Genomic DNA, 27,523 nt, shown 5'->3' with positions numbered 1-27,523 from the left:
AAATCTAGAATAATAATATATTAACAAACGCTAAGAAGCTTTATTGTAGATTTAGCAAGATTACTATATAAATTTTCAAATTTTATCTTTCTGTGGTAAAACATTGTATTCAATAAATACTTATTATCTAGATCTATATTAATAACAAATGTAGCTCTATATTATCTAAAAAATCGATTCGAATAGGCCCTTGAGACTTGAGAATTCTATGTAATTCTTAGCTCGTTCAAATATTATTTCATCTTATTTCATCTTATTTCATCTTATTTCATCTTATTTCATCTATTTCATCTTATTTCATCTTATTTCATCTTATTTCATCTCATCAATCTCATTAATTTCTCCAATCTCATCCATCTCTTCAATCTCTCCAATCTCTCCAATCCTAACAATCAAATTTCCCCCATAATCACATTCACAATCACTATCACATTCTTGAGATAAACATACATACAAACACACACCCCACTTCAAATCTCCAGAAACTCCAGAAAACTCCAGAAACTCCAGCATATTCAATTGTCAACAACATCAGCACAAAAAGCAGCTCTCAAAGCCATCCACATCAGAATATCACAAAAAGAAAATTCAAGCTAAAATTACTCGTAGCGAAAAATGAAAATAAAGAGAGGAAAACGAGGGTGATAGAGAGTACAGGGGTTGAAACCTAAAGAAGAGAATGGAGAGGGGAATGAAAAGGGGAATGAAAATGCAGATGAAGAGGTAACGAATACGATTAGAAGATCACAACCGAGAGAAAAGGAGGGGAAGAATTAGGTGCGGATTATTTTACGATTACAAATCACAAACAACGGTCTTGGTACAAATTCGATTCGGAACATCTTGCAATGCTTTCTTGAAAAGATAGTTTTGAGAGAAAACTAATTCTGCAGTGTAGTTCAGATAAGGTTATAATATAGAAGCAGATCAAATGTGAAAATCTTTTCATTGTCGCCCCAAAATTGCCATTATCTCTACCAGCAGAAATCTAACAAGGCCTTTTGCTCCTCAATCTCTCTTGGGGCGGCGCATGGACGCAACATATTCGCTGGGGGATTTAAGCCGCACGATATCCTTCTTAAGCTCCTGCCATTCCCATCTCATTAGCCTTTCTGTATTTGAAAGTTTTATTGGGATAACTTACCTCAATCGGTTGATCTTGGTGAATTTTCCCCATGTATCTTAGCTCTGGGTTCACCTCCTCGATCCTAGAATCGATCTCTTTTCTGGCTTCGTCGGCCCCTTGTTGAATTGCCAGCTGCTGTCGTTTGGGAGGGTCCGGGAACTTGAATCGACTCTCGAGCAATTCTTTTTCCTCCGTATTCAGCTTTCTCTTGACATCGGTTATTTGCTGGTAAGAAGAAAGCGGAATTAGCAATTGCATCTGATGGATCAATTCTACACGAAAAACAAAAAAGACTCTGACCATCGGGTCTTACCTTCTCAACAATTTGGTCCACTTGGCCTTGAACACCCTTCTTCCAATCCTCGATCTTGCCCAACTGACTAGCAAAATCCGACCCCTCTGGTAGTCGGGTCATGAGATCGACGATATGAAGACCATCGATCAGATGAGGGGTGTAAATGTCCTTGTACATTTTGGCAATATCTTTGAATTGCTCGAAACTGGCCCATATTTGAATTGCGTTTGTTTGCAGAAGCTGAGCAGTGTTAGCATGGTTTATGTCGAAAATATTTGCACTAGGAAAATAACTACTTACGATGAGATCGAACATCAATTTGTGATTATCGATGATATGCTCGACCCTCCCTGTGAATGGTGAAATTTGGGACATCATCACAGTGTCCACTCTGGTTTTGAACGTGCGGAAAAAGATCAGCATGCGCGTAATGTGATCCTTCAACGTTATGACGTAGTCTATGCAGTCGTTCAGGACTTCCTTAATATCTTTCTGAACGATAGTCAGTAACCAAATCATTTTGTTCTCCATTGACACCCAAATGCCCTTACCAGTGTCAATTTTGTTCCGGCAAGATTCTGCCCCTTGGATGTGATCTCGCTGACGTTGGATTGCAGTTCTGCAAGGTCTCTCTTCATTTGATCGAGCGCGATTTTGGCGGTTGTGTGCCCCTCTCTTGCGGTCTCTACCAAGAAGCGATGGGCCGACACGACATGTTGACTCACACTCTGTCCGGCTACGGCAGGTGGCGATGCGAGAGCCAGGTTAACTGGGGACATAGCGGGCCGAGAGGCTTGTTTGGATCCTTTCCGGGCGACTTCAATCTTCTGGACAGCGGCCAAACCTTCTTCCACTATATCAAGCCACTTCTTAATTTGCTTTTCCGTGGGCTGCTCCCAGTCCTTGCCCACCGTCTTTGCACTTCTGGCCAATTTTTCGAGGTCGTCAAGTACCTATGAACTCATTAGCAGTGCTATGACACCGTCAGAATGAGGGAACTTTTACCGGATCCACTGTATCAATTGCACGAAGCAATTTCTTTCCTGTCTTAGAGTTTTTCTTATCACTTGATTTTTTCAAGATTTCGCTGTTCATGTTGAGCATTTTATTCACAATCACCAAGTCCCACTGTCTCCCGTCTCGCGCTGCAGCCTTTTCACTGTCTCCCACGCCAGTTACCAAGTTCCATTGGATCCCATCCTTGTCGTCGCCTTTTAAAAGACCTTCAAGCTGTTCCAGGGCATTCCTAATCAATCCAGCTTGAAGATGGGCTTTTTCGTCCCCAAGACTACTCTTAGCCTTGGTTTCTTCCTTGTCATCCTTGTCATCAGTGTCTTTTGAACCTTTTCTGCCTGTATCTGGCTCAAGGAATTAGCAGCATCCAGAAATCCGTTGGCAGCATGGGCAAAGACGGCACCACTTTTGACCATCGCAACTGCAGACCCAACATTGCCCAGTGCCGTGAAAAGTCCAGTCACACTGTCAGCGAGACTTTTGAAGATGTCCATCTTTGCAAGTTCATACTGTGAGCAAATATTAGTACTAGTCAAATGTCATAAGAAAGAACAATTCACATACCCACGAGGAAAATCTTTCAATTCTCTGTCGAGACTTTCTTTCAATTCAGCAACTTCTTCCTTCTTGCTTTCCAGCTCTAACTTCATCCGGGCCTCCTCTCTCTCGTAGTGCTCTTTGCGTGCTTTATTTAGAATGGCTTCCTTCTCGTTTTCCAGAATGGCTCGCGTGGCTCCCTGGTCTCGGTCTTCACATGCCTGATGAAGGTCCTTGACAATCCCTTCCCAGTTCACAAAGTCCTTGAGCATCCCTTCAGCAGATTTGAGGCAATTTTCAGACAATTCCTTAAGCGTCTTTAGCTCTACTCCTACGTTGGTATTCTGACGGGAGAGTGTCTCAAAAATGGCATAACCTGTCAATAGGTGTTAGCATCATGGAGTGCGAAAGGACTCAAATATTCCCTACCAGATCCTCGACGGCGTCAGATTTCTGGTGGATATTTTCCATGTGCTCGAAAGCATTGCCAAAAGCAGTTCGACCAACGTTACCAACTTGAACCAGGGCGCCTTGAAGAGAATCGTTCCTAAATGGGGGTCAGCCTTGGACAAACCTCTAAGAGATTAGAAAAGAATCAATTTACCTTTCGGAGATACTGAAAGTCCGGATTATGATATAGCTCTAATCCTGAGGCTTCAGGTCTTGCGGCGACGGCAGCACACATGGCCAGCAGCTGAATGCAAGCCGGTGCTACGGAAAGAACACCCATCCATTCGAAATTAGTCTCCCAATTCTTAGCTTGATATCTATACTCAATGGTCAATCCACAGAGGGCTCAAACTTCAGGGATAACAAACTCATAACCATCCATCACTTGCCAAGGTTGAGCAACCTCCTTCTCGCGGAGCTTGTCCATCTCGCCTCTGGTTATAATATCGGTCGACATGTTGATCGGCTGAGTTACTGTTTATTCAAAGAGTATTGTAACTTTGATCAGTAATGATATAGAATGCAGAATAGGTGATGGGAGCTTCCTTTTATGTATGTTTTGTATCCGCTTCGTTTTCGCAGAAGGTAAGGTCGTACCCCATGTGACTGTGACATAGAATCTTGACGTCCATCTGAGCTGAGTTCAGCTGGCAGTCATGAAGCTTTTAGCGGGTCATTCAAAACACGATTTAAGTGGGTATGTCCCATTCCAATTGGTGGAATCAGCTGCAAGAAACACAGAATAGAACAATCGCGCGCAGATCATTATGAGACCTGCACGTTTCCGCGGATGTTACCTGCACAAGATCACTTTAATCACACTTTAAATCCCTTGCTTGCATGAAAAAAAGTGTTCACTGTTCTGATCGAGCTCTTGAACCCGCAGATCTAACCACATCATGGCCGGGAGCTTCAGAAGAGAGCAGCTGAAGAATTTTGATATTGCCAGTTCTAGGATAACGAAATCCAATAGTGTGTGATAAACCTGCTTTCAAGATTATTATCACTTTTTTTGTGAAACAGACGGTGACAAGTGTCAAAGCCCCACTTTTGAGAGTTTGCAAAACATCGAATAGATACGAGAGAAAAGCTCATCAACAAATTCAGCTTTCTTCCAAGCTTGCCCCACGGGGTCTCCCCCGCGCGGCAAGCGATTGAAGTTCAGCTCCTAATGAATATTTCAAGTCGCTTTGTGCAACCAAAGCATAGATTCTAGACCGAAGATCTTTCGTCGCATGGCGATTTCGTGAGATTTGAAGGTATGTGGAACTGAGCTCGAGATCTCGGATTTGAGCGAACTAAATTCGGTGATATGACGAGTCAATTTTCCCACATTAGTTAGTTCTTCAGACAGATCCAATTGCAACACTTGTTCCAGCACTTTTACGGATTCCCCACAATATATCATAAAGGCCGTATACAGATACCCGAAGACACAGCAATCCTCCCACAGATCAACTTATCAGCCCTCATTCTTCATACTCACTGAGTACATCATTCACCATGTCGAGCTTTCAACTACGAAGAACCGTTCAGGTTTACCAGAACCCACTCATATCTGCTACAGTTCCGACTCTCATTTTCACAGCCATGAGAGCCACAGCTGTGTCTGCTCGGACATACCAAAATGGCGGTCCATGGCATACACCAGTAAATCCAACCTGGAGACAGAATCGTTTCTATGCAATAAATCGACGGGAACCAAAGCAAATAAAGAATATAATAGACGTTTTGACAGTCTATGCCTCAGGTCGGCAGATTCAAAAGACAATCAAAACGTTAGAAAATGACGCCAAAGTCCATTTAGACGTGACTGCAAGGGTGGACATGAAACTCATCCCTGCCTATGCGACCTTGCTCGACTTGACAATGAAGATGGTTGCGGATGCAAAGCCCCCTGAGCTATGGAACCAAAGCCAAAATGGGGAAACCTTTCGCCAACAATTTCCAGAATCTCTACGTAGCACAGTGAAGTGGATACAAAACAATTCCAAGGCACTCAAACCCCCTTCACATAGCGTCGTGGATCTGGCACAATCAGCCGTCAGACCCTTTGAGGATGCCCGGGACTTGTGTCTTACAACGCAAGACCGTCTGGGTAGAATTCATGAGCAGGTATTAACTCCACCCTCCAAATTTTATTTCGCAGCTAAAAAGATTGAAACCAGATCATGGACATGCAACATAATATTGGTATTTTCAACATAGAGCTAGAACGAGCAGACAAAGTACATCCCAGAGACAGAAAGATGCTGGCGCAAGCACGGGATAATGCAATAAGTCGCCAGTTTGTCACATCAAACGATGCATATACAGCCGCTCTGAATGATGCCAAGATCGCTCAAAATATGATCAAAATGCTTAATGAGTGGGTTCAACCGTACTTCGACAGCGGGGAGCTCAAGGGTCTTAAAGATGAGGTTAGTCTGCTACTAGATCGCACAATTACTCAGAAAGACGTTTTGGAGCGGATCTTAACAGATCACGTGCGGGGGACGGCGATTGTGGCCAACACCTGGTTCCGACCGGTATTCCACCATCGGTTTGCCGAAAAAATCTTGGATATACTGGCTCTGGCTCCCCCATCCGAGATGATGCTTCCACACATGCGAAGCATCCTCGCTCTTCTCTCATGGCCGGGTACTTCTGTCCTGACACCAGACTCAGACAGCCTCGCGAGATGGAGAAGAAGGCCGCAGTCGGATTTAAAAACACGCTTGGATGAAATTGTAAAAATGGCCGAGGCTTATCAGAAGCGATTTTCTTATCAGGGGTCTGAGTCTGCCCTTAGGCGATACATGAACTGATTTCTGCTGCAATGTTTTCAGATAGATGGATACTTATTCAATGTATGTTGCGAAGCGTATGCTTTAGAAACTAGAGATGATTTTAAAAACACAGGTATAGATTCATGAAACTTGTATAATATCCTTGGCAATTTTTGATTTTTGCTTGGCCTTTTTTGATGTTATTCGCCCTTTGAATGAGGCCTGTATTGTGTAACACGAAAGACTTGTTAGTAATATTCTACATTTTTCTCTCATGATATCTCACGTTCAGGGTCATACGTACTTCTTGCGCTCCCTTGACTTGACCCCAGTGTGCATGAGTTTCGACATGAGTCAGACCCACTTTCAAGCTGAGCATTGACTCTCGAAATGAGTTTAGAACTCTCGATATCAACAATCGCACGAGTGGATATCAGAATTCCCGTGCACGGGGCCATAAGCGCTCATTTTACTCACCTTTACTCACCTCAATAAATCACAGAAAGCTCTTTCAACCCCCAACTACAGCACCATCAACACGTTCTAGACCGTTCAAAACACCTACTCTCGAGCATCTGAACGGCAGGAAAGCCGATACTCCACGGAAAAATTCCACTCTCTGCTACATCAGCCCGTGACGACAAAGGGTTATTTCGTACTAGTGCAGCAACATACAACATTATGCCTTCACCGCACGCGATTAGAGCAACAATATAAGGAGAAAGAAGGCATAGCAAAGGGGAAAGTAGGCCTAGGTCGAAGATCTCGGAAGGAGCTCGAAAGTCACCAAACCGATGTTGCATGCCAGATGCTCGTGTTCTTGTCGCGAGATCCGGTGTGGAAAGTAACCTCTTGGAGCTTAAATCAATTCCACAACCTATCTGGGAAAATATGCCTGTTAGGTCGTAATTTATATGAGATAAGTATACTAAGAAGGGTGCAAGTATCCATCTCTGTGTATTTACTGTATCGAGAAAATTATCACAGAGAAGAAATATAAGGGCAGGATTACAAATAGCCGTACTCATTCTCTCGATCCGATATTCGGATTGTGGGAGCATGCGCAGAAGCAGAATATGTATTGATAATTCTTCGTAGAGTCAATACAAAATATTGCAGAAGTAAAGGATACTCACTAGGCCCGAGAAAATCGAAGAGGCCACCGCTTACGGGTGTACAATTGCTTCATGCAGCTTGGATGATTTGGTGGGGGAAATCAGAGAAAAGAGATTGATGTTCTACAATGACGAGCAAGAGCAAGATAAAATTGAGCAACCTCTCATGCCCCGAAACCTTATCAGTGTCCAGAAACTCAAACGAAGGAGAATTATCACCATCGATTAATCGAATGGGAGGCATCCAAGCCGCATGCGCGGGAGGTAAAGAATCAAGGCAACGCAATCACTCCAAAGTACTATGTAGAGAAGCGACTACCTAACTCTATTGATGCTATAAAAACAGGCGGAAAATCGATAAAACCGTAGCTTCTACAAGATTATAGTAACCCGTCTATGACGAATGCTTGTCTTCCGAGTCACATGAATGTGGTCAGGATCGCATGAATACTAGGAGTCCGAAACTAGTAGTATTGTCGGAGGTTTATTGGTGATGACATTCACACAGGGAACTCATCGCAATACTAGATTAGGTCAACAAGTAGTAATCGAAATTGAGCATGAAGGTCTATAAACTCGAAGAAATGTATGTTGTATATATAGACCTTCGTTCTCCGTTGCTCATCGATGCTCGCCGCTAAGCAATGTTGAACGTAGGTGAAACGTAGAGACACTAGCCTCCTCTGATATACGAGATCGATTTCGATTGACGACCTTTGCTATTATGCAATTGTATTTGTAAGTACACTTATACTATCGTGTTCTTCGGTCAACTACGTGAAAAGCGTCCAAATGGTTGTTTTTCCCAAGGAGTTGCATTCCTTACACGTGATAGAGAAACATCACATGATATGCCAAGCCGGCCTTCGGCATACCAACGTAAGTAGGCCTTGCCTATTGCGTTATGGGCTCTTCGCTAGGAAAACATTTGTGTCAAATGGCAAGCAATTGTTTCGTTTGTGGATAGTAAATGGAACGGCTTGCTGGCTCGTACATCAAAGCCGCACTGTATGCAAGAGCCCGACCGGCCGACCTATCCATTGGGTGATCGCTCCATACACCCTGGATCTAGTAATGTATGATACCGAGACCGAGAAAGAAGGCGCAGTGAGTACATTAGTTATTGGGAGAGTGGAGTTTAACTGTTGATACCCGTACCACGAAGTGAGGTGATGCTGTGGGCAGAGAGTGACAAGACCATGAGATAGATTTCCGTATCACCAGCATATCGGCTGTGTATTGGAGTTTCGAAGTTGAGTCGGATGAATCGGCTTCGACTATCATGTGTGGGAAACTAGGTATTGGGAAATACATCTTATATGGATGCTATTGGTTTGAATGTTGCGAACAGATGAGATCTTGCAAGTAACCTCAATATTTGTGAGGACTGCGCCTCCTTCATTCGAAAAAAAGATGGCATTCCGATCTCGCAAACGGATAGGTTAGTGAGACTCAATTAGGAGCTGAAATTCGTTTGTTTGAATGGATTAGGCAGATGAAATTCTTTTGAAAAATGGATGGAAGAGATGATGATGTGTTGATAAATGTTGAGACAGGAACTCACTAATAAAAAAATTCTAGGGAAATCCGCAAAGATGGGATTGAGGATTCTTGGCAGGGCTGAGCTTTGAGATCTTCAGAAATGAACCTCAAGAGACATGATATCACGAAAACGAGAAAAGAATGTTGTGAATGGTTTGGAGAGAAGAGACAAGGCGGATTATATCTTACGTAAAGTAAAGATGCCAGATGGAGTAAACTTCTAGAAGGTCTGGTGGACGATAAGACATGTGGTTGGGGCTTACTGGGTAATCCGAGATTTCGAATTCGGATTCGGGTTGAGGTAATTGGAATGGGGGTAATTCCGGTTGTTTTCAAAGGGTCGGATGCGTCTGTGATAGGATGGTATAGTATTTGTATTTCTTTTGAGGGAATTGTGAGATCTGATCTCTTTCGCCTCCTTCGGGATGTGATGAGAATGAATGCTGGGATGGGAGTTGGCCGTGTAGATGTATACTTGAGTAGATGTGTTGCGCCCTGCTTACACGATGTAGAGGACGACGAAAGAGGAGTGGGAGAATTTGTATCATGAATCGCGAATCATGAGTCGTGAATTCCATGTATGATATGGTTGTTGACCGAGTAAATAATTGTAAGACGGATGAATCCTTTTCTGTAATCGATGTAATATGATGTAAGGTTCATCGATGTACGATGTACGATGTAAGGTTATCATAAATCCCGCTTTGCCGGGCGCAACGCTTAGTGGCTTTCCCTCTGTTTGTAGTGATGTAGCGACAAACAAGCTTTTCTGACTTTACAAGGTTCATTCTTATCACGAGGGATGAATGAGTGAAGGCGCAGGAAAGAAGAAGCAATAGTTGGAGCACAGGAGTATCACAAATGAAGGCGCAGGAAAGAAAAGAAAAGAAATCGGGAAAAGATAATACGGCATCATCGATTGATTTAGATATTTGGTACCAGTGCAAAACATACTAGGTAATATTCGTATATTAACCTTATTGTATTGAGTCCTTGGAGTTTATTTCAAGTCTCTCCTCCAATTCTTTTTATCACTTCTCACTTCACTCGTCACTCTCCATCACTCGTCACTCTCCATCACTCGTCACTCTCCATCACTCGTCACTCTCCATCACTCGTCACTCTCCATCACTCGTCACTCTCCATCTCTCCATCACTCCATCACTCTTGAGGCCTTCTCCTGCTGATGATTACCTAAGAGATCAACCTTGCGACCCACTTATTTACCACCCATCCTCCGTACAGCCCACCAACCCATTCCTTCCCCGCAAAAAGGTCCAAGCATTCAGTCAAACAGCAGCTTCCGCCTTCCATCGTGCCTACCAATTAGGGTTACCTTGCAGTTGATCACTTGCTGCAAGAAACTACATAATCAATCGCAACGCCCACCTCGGATTGATTCTCAGAATTGTCATACCACGTTGGAAAAGTTCAACTTATTACCACTTCCAGGTTACATATGACAACTTCTTCATTACATTTTTCAATTTGAATACTTTAATACTCTACTCCTATCGACATATTATCAAAAGCTCTACAGATCCTCCAACTCTCAAATTCTCAAATTCTCAAAACCTCAAAACCTCAAAACCTCAAAATGTCTTCAAGCTTTGATGGTAAACAAACTACGACCGATGACGTTCATAAGCCATTCTCATCCACCTCGGCCGCTGGTAATTCATCAGCTCAACACAATGGATATAACCATTCTCGCAGTACGGGAGCTGCTCATTCCGAAGGCCCTTTGATTAACGTTCAACCACCAAGAAGAGAGGATCTTCAACCTTCCTATGCCCAAGTTTTACAAGGCGATGATGATACAAGTACCAACGGATGGTATGGAAGCATGAGTAAGTTTGAGACCTTTGCAGATCATGGCGCAATTCAGCAGATCAAGACTAATTATTGTTCGCACATAGTTAATGCTCTTGGTTCATGTATTGGTGCTTGCGGTGCTGTGCCTTGTTGTATTATCTGCCCCAATCCATATAAGCCAGTATCGCAGGGTAATGTTGGTCTTGTTACCAAATTCGGTCGCTTCTATCGTGCAGTCGATCCTGGTCTGGTCAAGATTAACCCTCTCAGCGAACGTCTCATCCAAGTCGATGTTAAGATTCAGATTGTTGGTATGTTTAATTCCTATCATTTCACGAAATTCCATTCTCCTAGAATGTGTCATTAACTTTTATTCTACAGAGGTTCCTCAACAAGTTTGCATGACCAAAGACAACGTTACCTTACATTTAACCTCTGTCATCTATTACCACATTACTTCTCCTCATAAAGCTGCATTCGGTATTTCCAATGTGCGCCAAGCATTGATTGAACGTACACAAACTACTCTTCGCCACGTTGTTGGTGCTCGTGTTTTACAAGATGTCATTGAGCGTCGGGAAGAAGTTGCGCAATCCATCGAGGAAATTATTGAGGATGTTGCATCAGGGTGGGGTGTCCAGGTTGAGAGCATGCTCATTAAGGATATGATCTTCAGCAACGAACTTCAAGACTCTCTTTCCATGGCCGCGCAATCTAAGCGTATTGGAGAATCCAAGGTTATTGCGGCTCGTGCTGAGGTTGAATCCGCTAAGCTCATGCGTCAAGCTGCCGACATTCTATCCAGTGCTCCAGCCATGCAAATCAGATATCTCGAGGCAATGCAAGCTATGGCCAAATCTGCCAATAGCAAGGTTATCTTCCTACCAAGTGCATCAACTATCGGAAGTCAAATGGCAAATGCTTTAGGCGAAGGTTCAGGAGATCATGCAGGTGCTTCGACTAGCAGAAATGATACTGGTGACTTTGGAGGTCAGGATTCCGGTTTACAAAGGGCTATCAATGCCCACGTTGTTGAACATATCTAAATGAGGATTTTCACTAACGCACAAATTGCTTTTGTAGCTTGGTCTACTTGAACATCACTGCAATTTGTTTTCAAATAGTCAGTTCTCCGTTCACGATTGTTTATCGGAAGCGACAATGCTCAGCACTGTGCTTTACGACGTGCCCTTAATTCTTGTTGTGCGTTTGGGATTTAATAGCTGTGCGATGAACGGAGGGCAGGAGATGAGTAGTCTTCGATAATGGCGGGATGAAATGCGGATACCAATACGGCTTCGGCTTTTGGGTACGATGATATTATGCGATACCACGGGTTTGATTGTTTTGAGTTTTGAGATTTGAGATTTGATAGGAATACCCCTCGGTCGTTTACAGTAAAAGTGTGCAATTATTCTTTTCTTTCTTACATACCTTTTTAGTTTGTAGCTAATGATTATCTCAACTTTTTGAATGGGTATGTGTATGGGAGTTTGATTAATGTTGTGTTTCCGTGAAATGATAGGAGATATGTTATTGGTGCGGTATAGATAAGTCTGGTGTAAAAGTTGGTACTAGAGTTTGGTATTGAGCGATTAATGTGAAGGATTCTGAGGATGCTTGTGACAAGTAGATGAATGAATTGGTGAGGTGGTATAGTGATATGTAGGTACATGTTAGGTTTGTAGGTAGGTTATAATTGTTGAATCTGGTGATCCTAAGATGGATATTTCTCGAGGAGAGACTTTTGGGATTGGAATTGGAATTGGAATTGGCTTGGAATTGGTGTAGGATATGGTGAGGTTATGTATAGAGGTTTAGATGGATGGATAGATGGATGGATGGAAGTATGATATTGAGTTATGGAGGTCGGATGGAGGAATAGGTTGTGTTGTATTGAGATGGGAGATGGGAGATGGGAGATGGGAGATGGGAGATGGGAGATGGGAGATGGAGATGGGAGATGGGAGATGGGAGATGGGAGATGGGAGATGGGAGATGGGAGATGGGAGAGATGGGAGATGGGAGATGGATTGATGGATGGATGGATGGAGGAGATATCTGGATTCAGATTCAGATTTGAGATTTGAGATTTGGGATTTAAGATTTTGGATTTGAATTTGAATTTGAATTTCGATTTGGAATTGAAATTGATCTCGAACTTCGGATTCGGACTCGGGATGGAATATCAGGGTGTAACTCGATGAATATGGATGGTAGGATATATCGAAATGCAATATTGAATTATGGAAATTGGAAATTGGAAATTGGAGATTGGTGATTGGAGATTGGAGATTGGAGAGAGAATAGGTGGTGGTATATCGAAGAAGAAGATGAACGGATGAATGAATGAGTTAGTGAGTATGATGTGTGGGTGGTGATTGCCTGGATGAATGATTTCTTTTGAGGAAAAATTTGGATTGGGGATTGGGGATGGAATATATTAAGATGGAGATGGAATTCGATGGGTGGAAGAGATGGGAGAGTTGGGAGAGATAGAAGATATCGAAGATGTCAAGTTCCATACTTCAATACCAAAACCAACGAGAAATTTTCCATCGCACGGATGACTAGCTAGTAGCTAGCTAGATGGATATATAGATATGAAAACTGCCATCCACTCACATGACATGAATGTGCCCAGTGAATGAATCATGAATCATAGATACACAAACACCTCCCCCTATTCGAGATTTTCGTACATTCAACTCACAAAAATGGAATATTTGTGGAGATGGAAAATCTTTGTGGACGAAAGTATTATAATGGAATTTTAATGGTAAGGAAAAAATGCATATCTTATATCTTAAGAATACCTAGGTATATCTTAGGATTTGAGAATTTGATAGTATGATCTAGACTAAAGAAATGAAAGCATCTGATTGGGTTTTAGGTGGAGACTAGATTAGTTGAGTCGTTTGGATATGAAATATTTATATCTAGTACACTAAATGCGCAACCGGTTTACCCACTATGTATCTAGCAGCTGTCAAATTTCTTAGCACACAAGTACTAGAGCGAGTGAGGCAATTGCGTGACATCGATCACGTTGATCAGACCTGGAACAATGTACTCGCCCCCATAATTTCCCCCAAGTAAGGAATTGGATTGGATAGGATAAAAATATTTGCTTCATATTCTGAAACAGATGAATACTAATTATGTTCTTAACGTCTTTCGTTCAAAAGGTGGAAAAATAATTGGGTGATCCCACGTAACCTACGTCATATTAGTGTACCTCTAGTACCGCGCTAATGACGTGCTTGCAATGCAACGACGATGTTTCTTCTGTGTATAAATATATTTCTGCAAAGATGGGTTTTACAGTTATTATTTTTTATGATTTCAAATTTGATGGGATATATTCATACTCGCCTTTTGATGCTCGTTCGAATGAATCTCTTTTGGGGAAAATTGGTAGGGAGATGAGGGGGAAGTTATTGGGAAACTTTTGGTGATGGTGGAGGAGTGTGGAGAGGGAAGTATGAATACTGTGGGATGCGATACCATAACGTCAGCGATAGTGATGGGATTTTAATGTGCTTATAGGATGAAGGAGAGGGTATGTAAATGGGAAGAGGACTAGTTATCCTATATTCATTACCCTATCTGCCCGCCTATTAATATTTTCAGCTCTCGATTTTTTCACAAAGATTTATGTGGAAAAGGGGTATTGAAGCGCAAGAGATTACCTCGCTAGATCTGCAATTGCAATAGGGGAAGATATGGAATTTGGTATTCGGACCTCGGAATGGTATACCCTGGTAAATACGAGATAACGAGGATTAGGATCAAGGATGAGTATAATGATTTTCTATTATGGAATTCGTTTCTGCTTACCTGGATACTGTTTAGCTGATGGTTGGAATTACAAGGTATGCTTTGAGAGAATACAACTATATGCTTCGTTGGGGAGGATTCCGGACTAGATTTCTCGTAATGATTAGTCGAGGCGCTGCAGTTATGGATGGTGATGGATGGGATAATGGTATACTCGGAATACCTTTATCCGTATTCTCTCTATTGAAATAGAGAGCATATCATACCACAATCTATTTGCGGTTGGGATAAGGATTGTCGAAAGGGAAAGGTTAGCGCTCCATTAATCCTGTCACAACCCGGTTCTGACTCTGGCTTCTATCCTCACCCTCTTTGTCCCATCCCATCCTCTCCACTGAGTCGATAAAATCCCATCTATCGAAAGCCGAGATATCATCATGCTGCGCGTTGAGTACCCGCTTCACAGGTAACAGGGTTACAAACAATTTACTTGCAGTTAGGTATCGAAAAGCCTACGCAGGTAATATGCAGTTGATTCTTCAGCCCTATAAGTGGACCAAGCTTACATTATCACCAAAATCACACTAGTTTATACCAATTCTATACAAGGATTAGTCTGCATGGCAAATAGCACCTCTGATAGGTTACCTGCTCCTTGTCCGTCAGCATAGATGATTCCTGAGCAGGCTAAGATATGATAACTGAAACACTAGTCCAAGGGATTCTCTATGTTCAAATCAACGACGCTGCACTTACTTCGCTTGTAAAGAAAGGGGGATGTATGAGAGTATGATTGTGAGTATATCTATCCACTCCTATTTCTCGGTTAAGTAATAAATATGATATTTCATATCACTCGATTGCAGATTCGAGCGCCTCGGTATTTATAGTTTTGGGATGGTTGGTTTTTGTATGTTCTGGATCGTTATACTGGATATCTGGAAGATTGGCGACACTGGGAGATCATTTTTGAATGCGCTGGAGTTAATATTGTGGGATAGAGGCGGTAAGGTGGATTTGGTTAGGTAGGTATATAGGATAAGATATTTGGTTTTATATGAATTTGGCTTGTGGATAGCGATGATTTGATTTGGTTTATTGTGATAGCGATGAAGTTTTCTTTTGATGGGAGGGTTGAGAGGTGGGGGGTGAGAGAGGAGTTGAGAGAGGAGTTGAGGAAGAGGTCGAGAGACTCACCGAAGAAGAGGTTGTAAGAGACTTGCTGAAAAATTCATCAAGAGAGTGGCCGAGGGAGAAGATTAAAGAATGGTTTGAAAGAGTTACCGAGTAAGTGGTTCCTAGAGAGGCCGAGAGAGCAGTCGCGAGAGGAACGGGAGGTGCCAGCAGACTCGTAGACTGCGCAACATAGATCCTCGGACCATAGAATGAATCCAACAGGTCATCCCCGGATAATCCATCTGCGGAGATATTTCAAAATCTAGGCGGGTGCGCTACGGATTATCTCCAGATTTTCTACGGTTACGCACCGATTTACAGATAATCTGCGGAGTCTTTTGCGGAGTCTATTGCGGAGATACTTCAAAATCTGGGCGGGTAACCCACGGATTATCTGCAGACTATGCACGTCTATGCAGCAATTTGCGAATGATCTGCGGACTATTCATCCAAGATTCCTGGATTATACCTAAAACAACCATGTTAGCACTTCTTACTAGCATAGTAGGGAAAGGATTTCAGGACACTGCTCATTACCATTCAACAATTTTGATTTAGTCTGAATCAGATGAAATGATTCAAGCTCAAGCTCAAACAAGCTGAACATACGTTTTAGCGATTTTGACGAGTTTATTGTTCCAATTATACAATTGAGATCGAAAGCTATACAATAGATATATGATCAAAGAGATCCTACACGAGGAGGAGGTGTGCTAAGTGTGTCCTCTTGGTTGCAAGCGTGCTTCCTATATCGAGTTTCAAGCTCTGTGTGTATTGTACACGCGATGTTGGTTCGATTCCAAGATTGAAGCTTTTAGAAGCTATCAAGAAACCCGGGAAATACTTCAGATTTTAAGCGAATACCGGTTTTTGTTACTTATACTGAGGTTGGTTATGTTAGTATTGCATACCTATCTACGCTTATGTTGATGCGTACAGATTATCTGCAGATACTCCACGGATTATTTGTACAGAGCAGATGATTTGAAAGGCTCGATAGATGCTCCGCGGAGCAGGTAGGAACTTTGACTGACAGGTTATCCACGGGTATAGATAACTTTTGCGCAGCCTACAAACTGATCGCGGAGGGAGAAGTTCGACGAACGAAACAGGAAGGAATGAGTGGCCACAAAAAATATTCAAAGAGAATATAAAGATCCGGGCTTTCGACCAGATTTTTAGTTGCGTTACATAAAATAACGTTGTGGACTTCACGGTATCAATATGCGAATCCGTACCGGATCTCTCTCAAAGAGTGGATGCGATATCGAGAAAAGGGTAGCGAAAGGAAGATGAGCTGGAATCAATTAGTATCACATGTACGTACCCGTTCTCCGCACCCCAATTCTCTACTATCACCGAAGGACGAAAAGCCATTGGATAGCTTAATAGCATTTAGCAAAACGGCGCCACAGTCAGTATCGACTACAAGAATGGGACAAAGTATACATATCCTTCATCTCCTTACGAGCCATACAAAGCAGACACTCCATCTATCTCCCTACACCCAAAGATTCCAGTAGCTCGCTGTGCACTGACGAGTCTAGAAAGAGAAATTTGTAAACTTTAAACTTCTTCCCAGCAGTTAGTTTTGATAAATATTGACCAACAGCGATATACATACCTCATTGTGACTCTGCGAGTCAATTAAACCATCCGGCCTCGCTCTATATCCGAAATTCATATCATTTATAGCATAACATCATACCCACGATTTTCAAGTGAAAATCCAACACCAGATCTTTAAGAAGTCCATTTATTCTGTCTTCCTTCAACAAGTATTAAATTAATTACGCATCCAAGATCTCCAAACTTTGATCATCATTTCCATCCTCCATTTCTGTACCGAATTCAGAAGCAGGTCACTACCGTCGAAATTCGGAATACTTTCATACCACAAGTCTAAGTGGTAGAAGGAAGCTCACCTCAATAACTCGCTAGCACCTCCTTTTATCATGATTTGCTTATTTGGACTCGTTATCGTTCGTTTGCTCCGTGTTTTCGACCTCATGGTTTCTTTGTAGTGATGGCTATTCTGTTTTGAAACACTTGTCAGTAGCCCTGATGCGTGTTTTTGATTGGGTTTCTCATACATACTATACTATCTTACTGGCTTACTTTTTTGATACTCTGCATTAGTAGTCTCATGTGAGCATTACCATTAGTTACGGCTCTAATACGCCAAATTTATTCGGATTATTTTTCGCAATCGGAATTTTTTCTTCGAGAATTTGAGAGGTAATTTTTTCGATGCTGATATATTGTGCTAGTAGTACCGGCAGCGCACTTGCACGTAGAATCGCTATGTTCCCTCGCAGATATCAGTCTATATTCCTCAAACCTTCTAATCTCCAATTCCACAATACATAAATGAGTCTTTGGTCCGTTGTTACAATCCACCCAGAAGACTTCCTCCTACGAGATCAGCCCCTCAATTACTGACTCCGATATATCTCAAAAATGCACCTCCACTTTCACCAAATACCACAAAAAATATAACGTCGAGGCCAATTTCTTCCTATTTCTCCTATTATCCACTTCATACCATTCTATCCATGCTCAACGCTTATTGAATGCCTATATATCGGAAATTAGTCTTGAATTTGACAATGGAAGAATCTTGTGAAATTCCGAGGCCAACCTTGGAAACTGGAAAGAAATTGTGTTTTAATTTTTGAGATGTATAGAGTATAGCAACATGATGCGGTAGAGGTGCCGGCTGAGTAGGAGCTTTTGTTCGATCTTTGGATTCCGGTCTAATCGCATGCATACTCTCTATTCGTTTCGTTTTGTAGGAGTCGATGCCATCCATCGTAAACGGAAGCGAACCGGACTTTTCATCTTCAAAATGCAGCTTTGATCTGATGTACCAAGTTCATGTGTGTTTTGAAAAAGTTTCTCCTGCAATTCTCCGAGTTCAAACCTAGCTTCTCAGTACGTCCCAATTCTTGCGGGAAAAGAAAAAAAAGAACCATGGAGCAGAAAAAACAAGCTTCGATACGTGCTACAAGTGTGCCGTAGGGATATGTGCTCTGATTCCATTGGAGAACCGCGCATTCGTCAAGGATCGAAGGAAGGAGTATATATTGTGTATTCATGGTGATGCGGATCACGGTAGTAGAGATGGAAAAAAAATCATACCTGCAGCATCAAGTTAGTCGAGAATTCTCCAAAATATAAAATGAAGTCAAATGGAATGGATGGAATACTCAGCAAACGATTTTCCGGTCAATCATCCGTACATAATTTAGTGTCAAAAACCTGATGAGACAAGTCGAACACAAGCGTAGACGTAATTGGGCGGAGACAAAGGAAGCAAAATCTTGCATCAGTTCAATACAAGCAGTTATCAAGCTCTCATTCTTGATTCCTTTTCTTGAACGAGTTCTTCCTTTCCTAGGGCTTAATAATGAAGAATTGAATTCGAGTACACAAGTACAGAAGACTGGGCTTGAGTCATTTAAATAATGCTCAATTATCTCTGGAAAATGCCAGTGCAAATTCCGAAGCGCCTTCTGCTCTTTTCAATCGAAAACGAGGCTCCGAAAGTCGGCATTCGTTTATTTTCGCGTAAATTCGGCTGCAACAAACGGACGAAGTTCTTTCGCCCGTTATTTGAACGAGCTCCTCGGTTGTAAAATTTGATATATTCCGTACAGCAGAGAGTTCCAACGCCAAAGATGGTGCTGCTTCGCAAGCTTCGTTGATTTCATGGCGAGTTTCGCACGGTATCGGATTTGACCCTATTGCCGCCCTTATATAGCCAGTTATTCGAAGTACCAGATGCTCGAGCATGTACTAATAGTTCGCTGCCTAGTAGTTTGCCCCTGTATTGCCATGTAGATGTCAGCCATAAGTTTTCGTGCAATCACCTGATCAATACCTCATCGTCTAGACGTCCTTTCCAAGCTCTGGAGTCCTTCGCCTTCATTCAGCGCCTGGGTTATCGCATTTTTGTACAAGTAAGAATAGGAATCAAATTCTACGTACACACCTGAAAGACGACTCAGATCACCCGAGTATTTTCAAATTCCAATCTCCAGAGACGTTCTTCGATCCCAGCCCATCTACACCACCTCATCCGCGTGTATCGAAGGACCCATTGTGCTCACATGACCTAGTATAAGCTTCCCTTATCAGCTTTGTTCCAGAAGAAAATTGGTTGAGCGAGGAGCATAGCTTGTCGGTCTCCTGTAACTTTTTTCCAGGACCAAGGTGGAAGCTGAAAGTTGAGCAGCACGCAGCATATAAATTCAATAAAAAGGAACACCAACATATGCCATCTTTAGTCCGGGCCATACACGATATACCACTAAAGAACAGTGCAATGATATCAGGTGTCGAATACCGAATCAAATCTGAAACCTCTGCAGTATCACCGAATAGAGGAACTCGAGAACCGGAGCTTTCCACTTGTCATTGAATGCTTTTTAAACGAGTGCCTCGTTGATATCTATCGGTATGAGTTTCGACCGGAGTAAAATTCGGTTCGATTGGAAGGGGGTAGTCTGTTGAGATGTACGGAACTCCCTTTTTCGTTTAAAGGCTTTCGTAGTTTCTTGCACGACTATCGCATCATTTCTTGATCAGTATATCTCTTGCATGCTAGAATTCTGAATTCGGTATTGCTGTACCTCTTTTAGCTGCGGGTGGTGTTGATCACGCTTATGCGAATGATTTTGGAGCACCGCATGGTTCAATCTTCGTGCTAGAGTAGTGTAGTAATATCGAGCAGAAATCTTTCTTGATGCTATACTGTATATTCAGATTTGATAATGGTAAATAATTAGATTCGTATCTCCAGCTACTTTTGTTATTGTCTGTTATTGTCTTCTTATCGATCCGTCGGAAGCCCGTTTCGCATGAGTATGACTCGTTCTGGACCTTTGTAGCCTTTGATAACGTCTTCGATATACTTTCGCAATCTTAGTGACCGAATCACAACAATTGAAGTGATAGGAAAAGGATCTAAGGTCAATATCGTTTATTGTTGAAAAGAAAAATCCTGTTTCAATTAATTGCCCTCTCACCATGTTGGTCATGTGCCGTCTGCTGCCTCAATTGTGCAAATATTGCGATATTAGATAGGTAATTGTACGAACTATTGAGAATGAATCCATCTACTTTAATTCCATTTCTTGTATCCGATCGATGATGTTCTATCGCCTGTAATTAAACACAAAAATTGAGGAATATTCGAGTGAAAACGCCATTCAGTCCTTCGTGTGTGTCGCTTTCCAGCTTTTTACCCCGCCCAACTCTTTTGTTATATCTTTAACCGCTCGTAATTCGTAAAGAATCGTTATTTGACCGGAAATCTCGGAGAAGAGGGTGGTGTTGTGATTATCTGATCGTTCCAGATCATCAAAATGTTAGTGTTCGCTAAATTCAGGGGCTCGAGTCAATAGCCATTCGAGTCTTTTTCATCAACTGCGACGTTAGCCATCGATGCTCCTTGGAAAGTTTTGTTGTAGGATGATGGATATTACTGAAACGTGTGGGTGGATTGTCGTGTTGAGGCTCAAGTGGTCGTTCCTTCCACGTGTACTAGCGTATCCAAACTCAAGCATATTTTTTTTCGAAACCCCCACCCAACATCTCAATTAATTCAAACAAGGTATGAAGCAGATAATCTTCCGCTTTTACTGAGAAATAAATTGAGGTTTATAAGAATACAAGAGGTTGTTTGTTGGATGGAAGTGGCTTTCTGTACCCAACTGGCTGCAGATCTACTCCTCATGCTTCCGTCGTACACATTTTCTGTAAATAATTCACATGCAAAATATGACTTTTTAACTTTACATCTTGTCTCTTGAGATCATCTATTGACATTAAATGACACAAAAAGTGATAATGCCCCCTGACTCGAGATGGGAAGGAGGGTGCGTGGCAGAAAGAACATGAAGCATTCATTCTAATTTCGAGACATCCAAGAAGATCGAGTACATTTCAGAGGGCACAACTTTGTCTTGGCCTCTATATGAACGTCTAATTGCATACTGTATCATAATTACCATAGATATTAAAGTTTGTTCAACATCACGTCTTCTCTCATCTCACTATGCCCTCATTCTCCATGCCCTAATTCTTCATACCTTAATACCTCAAACCTTAGTTTCTCACACTCTCGTACCTTCCCACAATACCAATAAATCACCTTTAATGTCAACCAATAGTATTGACAGTGTATATCTATCATGAAGAATACTTTCCCATATCTACGCCAAGTGTACTATTGCTCAAAGAAATGCCGCAAATCTCGTCGTGCCGTGGCTGTCGTCATTCAGCAATACATCAATGTCATCACCAATACCATTCTTCATGACAAATGCATGAATTATACTTTGCATTCTGTCCTCTTCGTTGACTGGAACGAAATTCGTCATGTAGAGTTTCATACTATATACACTTGAAAAGAATTTTCTTCAAGACCATCACAGTTTTCACAGCATAATGATACGAGATCTCCACTCTATGCGGAAATAATTTGAAATGACACCTTCAGCGCCTAAACACAAGCTTCGCAGCGATTAGCAAACGCACAAATTCAGATAATTAAACTTTCCGAAGGTTGGAGTTCAAGATCTATTGGAGAAATTCTTGGTTATCGTATTATTCCCAGAGTCATCAGTTAGTCAAAATGTGATTTCTGATGATCTTCTCTCATAGTTTGGATCTGCATAGTCTGTATCAGGTGATGAATCAATAACTTGCATCTTAGTCGGTCAACCATGATTGGAGGACCGCCTTAGCTTATTGCGTCTTATAGATTGTCAGAGATGGTGGAAAAATGCTCTTGTCGCCTTGGCTGTCTAAATAGGGTGCGCAGTAACGGATTGGATGGAAGATTTCAAGATTTCAATGATTAGAGGTATTACAAAATTCGAATTTGGGTCAATATCTCAAACTGGTTCATGGTACAATATGGGTATCATTCTTTACAGCAGCTCAGCATCTAACATGAGTTCAACGATTCACATAAATTCAATCTTTGACCTGAGTTCAACAATCCAAAATAATACAATGTACCAAAAGAACTGAGGTATTGGAATTAGTTAATTGTCCCAAGTGAAGCTCCACATTCCAGATGATTCTAATATTCAATTGGAGTTAGATTCTGAAACGTCTATATGCATGACATATTGTATAAAGCTTATTCTGATCTATCTTAAGTGGAATTGCGCAATCTGAGGGGTTTTCTCTGCCTCACACGATTGGACAATCGATCAATCCCCACGCTATTTCCTCATGAAAGATCCGCACTACCCTTCGCGTAGGGAGACTTGGGTACCCCTCGCTTGCAATTTCCCAAATTTCAACACAGATTAAGTTTTCCCCTAAATGTCGCTCCTACGTAGACAGACTATCGACATTGGCGAAGAGAAATTTTCATGGTCTTCTTTTGCCCTAAGAAGATAGTACTAAGTTTTCAGTCGAAATAGACATGACAATTCTGTCTATATAAACGGCTCTGAGTGCTCTCCTCTTATCCTCATCTACAAACATCATCTCTCGATATAACTTCCAATATCAGCTTCCTCACTCACTTCTTTATATAATTTATTAGATCAACTTTTGAATAATAAATTATCCCTTCTACAAATACCTTCGCTTATTCCCTTTATCGACAACCACCCTTTACACTCTACCGACAACCACCCTTTCCTTTACCGACAACCATTATAATCTACATAATGGTTCACATTGAGCGCCGCGGGCCAGATGTCGCCGGCGACGGCGATAAGTGGCCGATCCGAAAGGTCACTCCTGGCCTGATGACTTTGATCAGGCAGACGAGGATGGGAGAGCTTCTTGACTTCCCGCCCGATACATATCTCCTCGTGCCGACGGGCACAGGAAGATATTACAGGGACACGGTGGTCACCGGGGCTCCTCCAATGGTGTGGAACCACCAAAGCCGGGATTTTCTCATGCAAGAGAATCTCCCACATCTTCACGAGTCTCCTTTGGCTAATTGCCTGACCGTGTTTACTGTGCCAGATAGAGGGCATGCGGAGCGGGAGGCCACTGAACGCCAGGCTGCTGCTCGCCGGGCTGCTTCTCGTAGGGCAACCAATCAACGGGCTCTTCAACGGGCTCGTGCACGCCAGGCCGTCGCCGCTGCTCCTTTTCTCTCTGTTCCTCTCGCCGCTGCCTCTCCTGCGGCTACCTCTCCTGCGGCTGTTCCTTTTGTCGCTGCCCCTCTCGTCGCTGCTCCTCTCGCAGTTGTCTATCCTGCCGCTGCCCCTCTTGTCCCTGCTCCCGTTGCCGCTGCTCTTGGTGTACCCGCTCTTGTAGCTCCCGCAGGTGGTGCACCAAACAGCCATGATCAAGTTGGCAATGATGAGCCTGTCGAGGGCAGCCGGGCGTGGTGGGATTCATTCCTTACCAGCAAAGTCACGAGTGAGTGGTGGGAGGAGGAGGATAGGGCAGAGGCAGAGAGGCAGAGTATCCCAATCATATTCCTAGATTGAGAATCTTTCGATATTTGAGTCTTATTCAGATATTGAAAGATTCAATCGTCGGGATCGCGATTGGGTGGCAGACAGCGCCATCCCTCACACTACCGGCCATTGATAGATAGACTGCTGGTAGTTAAGTGTTGTGATGGTGTTGTTGAGCGTTGCATGTTGGATGGCAGACAGCGCCGTCTCTTATGCTACCAGCCATTGATATATAGACTGCTGGTAGCTGTTGCGATGGCGTTGTTGGAGTTTGGAGTTGGCGGTTTTGGTGTTATTCGCATTGTTGTTGGTTGGCAGACAGCTCCATCTCTCACACTACCGGCCATTGATATATAGACTGCTGGTAGTTGTCGTGATGGCGTTGGCGTTGTTAATTTTGATGTTGTTTGTATTCTTGATTTTATATTATTTGTATTATTGATTTTGATGTTATTCACATTATGGATATTGGTATTATTCGCGTTATTGATTTGATTCTGTTTTTTCTGCTTTGTTAACCAGTATGTTGAATCTGTTTCAAAAATTGCAATTTAATCTTGTTATTTTTTGTATTCCATCGATGTATAAGTTGTATTGCCTGTAGTTAGATATCCTTTCATACCAAATTGAAACCAAATTGAAACCAAAGATGCTCAACAATACAGTGACGTGAATATCTCTCTCTCTGGTGATACCACCTGCTTGCCATATGAAATAAATTGAACCACGTAACAATAAACTGAGTAACTTTCCATTATCAGACGACAGTGAGCTGACCTCTTATCATGGTTGAGAAGTTGGGATCTGTGAAGTGATAAAGTAGCAACGGTCTCATCAACGAACGAGATGTGGATGGAAGTAACGATTGATGAAAGCGGACAACGAAAAGCACATTTAGCATTAAGATCTCATCACTTTCCAAACTATTCATCGGAAATCCCAATACAATAAATCTATGTACAACATCCTCTTTGGTTCTGTGAGTGGGTGATGTCGGTGAATTGATTGACCGCCCGAACAAAAATTGTAACTATTGATACTTGCCCATCTACATTCTAAGACAATGTACTACAAGAAGCTCTCCGTCATAAGATGTCGACAGATACCTTTCAAAATCTTTTCAACAATCTATTAAGCAGTTGATTATGATACGAGACCTTCATTGCAATCCAGTGCTTCTAAGTTTATACAACTTAATTGATTGGCCGAACCAATTCTCAGAATAACTTCAATGGGTATTTCCCTGCTATGTATCCTTTTCGACTTAACTCATGCACGCCTTGTTATGCCTTTTGATTCATGAGATTGGCCGAGATGAAGATAGGAAATCAAGTTTTAATCTGATTCCCAGATTAACAGGACATTCTCATCTTTCTTTTCCACAATCTAAGCACCGCATCGAGGAAGGAACCACTCGCGGTTGTTTCGTTTTTGACACAACGCATTGCATGGCTCATCGCAATCTTCTTCTTTATATTTGGAAGTATAGAATGCACACCCAAGAGGTTCTTTTCGTATTGTTCTTCGCGCATAAGATATAACAAGAGGCAATATTTCGAATCACCACTGGCACAACTTTAGAGTCTGTCATCACTTAAGCCATCCTATCTACACTCTCAAGATCATAGAGAAACCTCAAAACATAAGTTTTTTCAGCTCTACCATAACATCAGAGTCGCTCAAGTCAATCAAAATGCAGTAAGTCTATATCGATTTTTGAGATTGGAAGTAAATACGCTGACATTGGCAGATCTACAATTTTACCATCAGTTAATTTAGGAGAGATGGCTCTCAACGCGGACCTTCCGATCTTCAATTCAAATCACTTTGCAAGGCAAGTCATATTCGAATTATTACAGTCGCGATTTCGTCTTGTCAATCTCTTGTTCTCTTATTGGTGGCTCATGTATTCCGTGCCAAGCGTTTGAGGGAAAGGGGGGATCATGCTGAAGTCAATAAAGTAATATCTGCGTTGCTTCAGTCTACATATCCTTTTCTCAAATTCATACCCAATCTTTCATCTGAAAACCGAAAGAGGTTCATGTACCAAACTTGCGCAGTGCTAGTTCGGGATCTGATCACTCGATTACCATTAGAGACGACACTCCCATCTCAAACGGCGAAAAGAGGAATAGTCAAGAACAACCTATCACAAACATCGGACTGTCAAGATATTACGTCTTCAACAACATCTATCTACCCGAAAATCTGAACATTAGAGACAATAAACCTTCCCACAAATATCATGAGGGGCAAGCACAGAACGAAATTAGCTTCGAAAGAATACATACGCATCCCCAGGAGATTCCTCTCGTTATCTATACCGGCCCTTCCCCAGATACCAAGAACCACCAAGCAGAACGTTTGAATGATAAATACGATCAATTTACGGAGTTTCATTTTCCAAAGGATCCTCATACACCTTTCATATATGATACTAGGGGTTATCGCGGATACAAGACTCAAAGGTTTTCTGAGTTTGCGGCAGTACCAAGAACAAGTCATAAGAATGGGAAAGCTGTTTCTAAATCTTTTACACAATTCCAATTTCCAAACTTCTACCTGGTTTGAAACACGGGCGAATATAAGCATAGATAAAGGCACCGCAGTACATAGTGGTCCAGCCACCGAGCCCAACGTCCCTCTGTTCTTGAGTCCAACAATTGGAATGCAACTCAAAAGATACTGCTACCACTCAGAGCAATAAAGGGATCGATATTAGACGTGCCCGTGTCTTGCAATGTGATCGTGCTACCACTAAGGTGATGACTATGACCCACAGTGGTGGTCTTACCAAGCAAGATGAAAATAAAGCTCGACGTACCAAGCCACCTGATTTGGCATGTACCACACCTCTTACTCGTGATTTGCCTAATACATGTAGGTTTGTCAATGTAAAGCAAGAGGAAGACAGCATGACACCTAGTCGTCATCCTGTTTATAATGAATCCAAATTCAAACACTCAACTTCTCAAATACGTCCGTTTACCGATAGCGAGTCGATCAATCACAGGACCAAGTCTTTTATCGACCTTACGGGCCCCCTTGAATCTAATTCTTCGTCAAATCATCGAAGTCAGCAGCAATACACAAGCGATCCTGAATCATTGAAACCAGTATCCACTGGCAAGTGCCAAAAGAGAGAGCCTATTATAGACCTAACATTGGATTCTCCTATTAGGAAAAAACCATTCAAGAGGCTTCAGGTCACGAATAGTCACCAAGTTTAGCTCAGCTCAAAGCCATTATAGCAATACTGCAACTTACGGAATCTCATAATCAAAATACCCTTTCTTCGGAATTGAAACTTTGGATGAGTGTCAATCCGGTCAAGCGCATTGTTTGTTTGTTCCAAAGATTCACCAGATATTTCAGACAGAATATACGACAGGAGCAATACAGCTTCGTCAGTATCAGACGATATTATGGCTTTGCTCAACATCAAAGTCGATGATACCAAC

At 42.1% G+C, this 27,523-nt stretch overlaps 5 protein-coding genes across 5 annotated transcripts; 4 read left to right on the top strand and 1 right to left on the bottom strand.

Annotated features, from left to right (window-relative positions):
* Positions 1 to 789: 789 nt before the first annotated feature.
* On the bottom strand, positions 790 to 3,879 carry EAF02_003115 (uncharacterized protein; the record flags this gene model as incomplete). The annotated part of the gene is made up of 11 exons (XM_038899163.1): positions 790 to 1,086; positions 1,145 to 1,351; positions 1,440 to 1,661; positions 1,722 to 1,913; positions 1,973 to 2,374; positions 2,427 to 2,741; positions 2,765 to 2,963; positions 3,000 to 3,331; positions 3,402 to 3,519; positions 3,590 to 3,726; positions 3,775 to 3,879. 11 exons carry the CDS (start codon positions 3,877 to 3,879, stop codon positions 1,009 to 1,011), a joined length of 2,307 nt encoding a protein of 768 aa, XP_038761451.1. The 3' UTR covers positions 790 to 1,008.
* A 504-nt stretch (positions 3,880 to 4,383) lies between these two features.
* EAF02_003114 (uncharacterized protein) lies at positions 4,384 to 6,416 on the top strand. Its single transcript, XM_038899162.1, has 2 exons — positions 4,384 to 5,537; positions 5,591 to 6,416. Exons 1-2 carry the CDS (start codon positions 4,926 to 4,928, stop codon positions 6,227 to 6,229), a joined length of 1,251 nt encoding a protein of 416 aa, XP_038761450.1. The 5' UTR covers positions 4,384 to 4,925; the 3' UTR covers positions 6,230 to 6,416.
* A 4,028-nt stretch (positions 6,417 to 10,444) lies between these two features.
* EAF02_003113 (uncharacterized protein) lies at positions 10,445 to 11,708 on the top strand (the record flags this gene model as incomplete). Its single annotated transcript, XM_038899161.1, has 3 exons — positions 10,445 to 10,697; positions 10,767 to 10,973; positions 11,044 to 11,708. The coding sequence occupies 3 exons, from the start codon at positions 10,445 to 10,447 to the stop codon at positions 11,706 to 11,708; spliced, it is 1,125 nt and encodes a 374-aa protein (XP_038761449.1).
* An 11,604-nt stretch (positions 11,709 to 23,312) lies between these two features.
* Positions 23,313 to 24,092, top strand: EAF02_003112 (uncharacterized protein; the record flags this gene model as incomplete). The annotated part of the gene is made up of 1 exon (XM_038899160.1): positions 23,313 to 24,092. One exon carries the CDS (start codon positions 23,313 to 23,315, stop codon positions 24,090 to 24,092), a length of 780 nt encoding a protein of 259 aa, XP_038761448.1.
* A 1,663-nt stretch (positions 24,093 to 25,755) lies between these two features.
* Positions 25,756 to 27,292, top strand: EAF02_003111 (uncharacterized protein; the record flags this gene model as incomplete). Its single annotated transcript, XM_038899159.1, has 3 exons — positions 25,756 to 25,760; positions 26,123 to 26,627; positions 26,762 to 27,292. The coding sequence occupies 3 exons, from the start codon at positions 25,756 to 25,758 to the stop codon at positions 27,290 to 27,292; spliced, it is 1,041 nt and encodes a 346-aa protein (XP_038761447.1).
* Positions 27,293 to 27,523: the final 231 nt, after the last annotated feature.

The sequence above is a fragment of the Botrytis sinoallii genome (genome assembly GCF_014898435.1).
Source record: "Botrytis sinoallii strain Bc 23 chromosome Unknown BSIN_004, whole genome shotgun sequence".
In the NCBI taxonomy this organism is placed as follows: Eukaryota; Fungi; Ascomycota; class Leotiomycetes; order Helotiales; family Sclerotiniaceae; genus Botrytis; species Botrytis sinoallii.
The sequence above is the reverse complement of the archived record's forward strand: the minus strand, read 5'-3'. Positions and strand labels throughout refer to the sequence as shown.

Coding starts and splice junctions, on each gene's coding strand:
- EAF02_003114 (XM_038899162.1), top strand. CDS start 4,926: ATGTCGAGCTTTCAACTACGAAGAACCGTTCAGGTTTACCAGAACCCA. Junction 5,538..5,590: donor TGGGTAGAATTCATGAGCAG/GTATTAACTCCA, acceptor GATTGAAACCAG/ATCATGGACATGCAACATAA.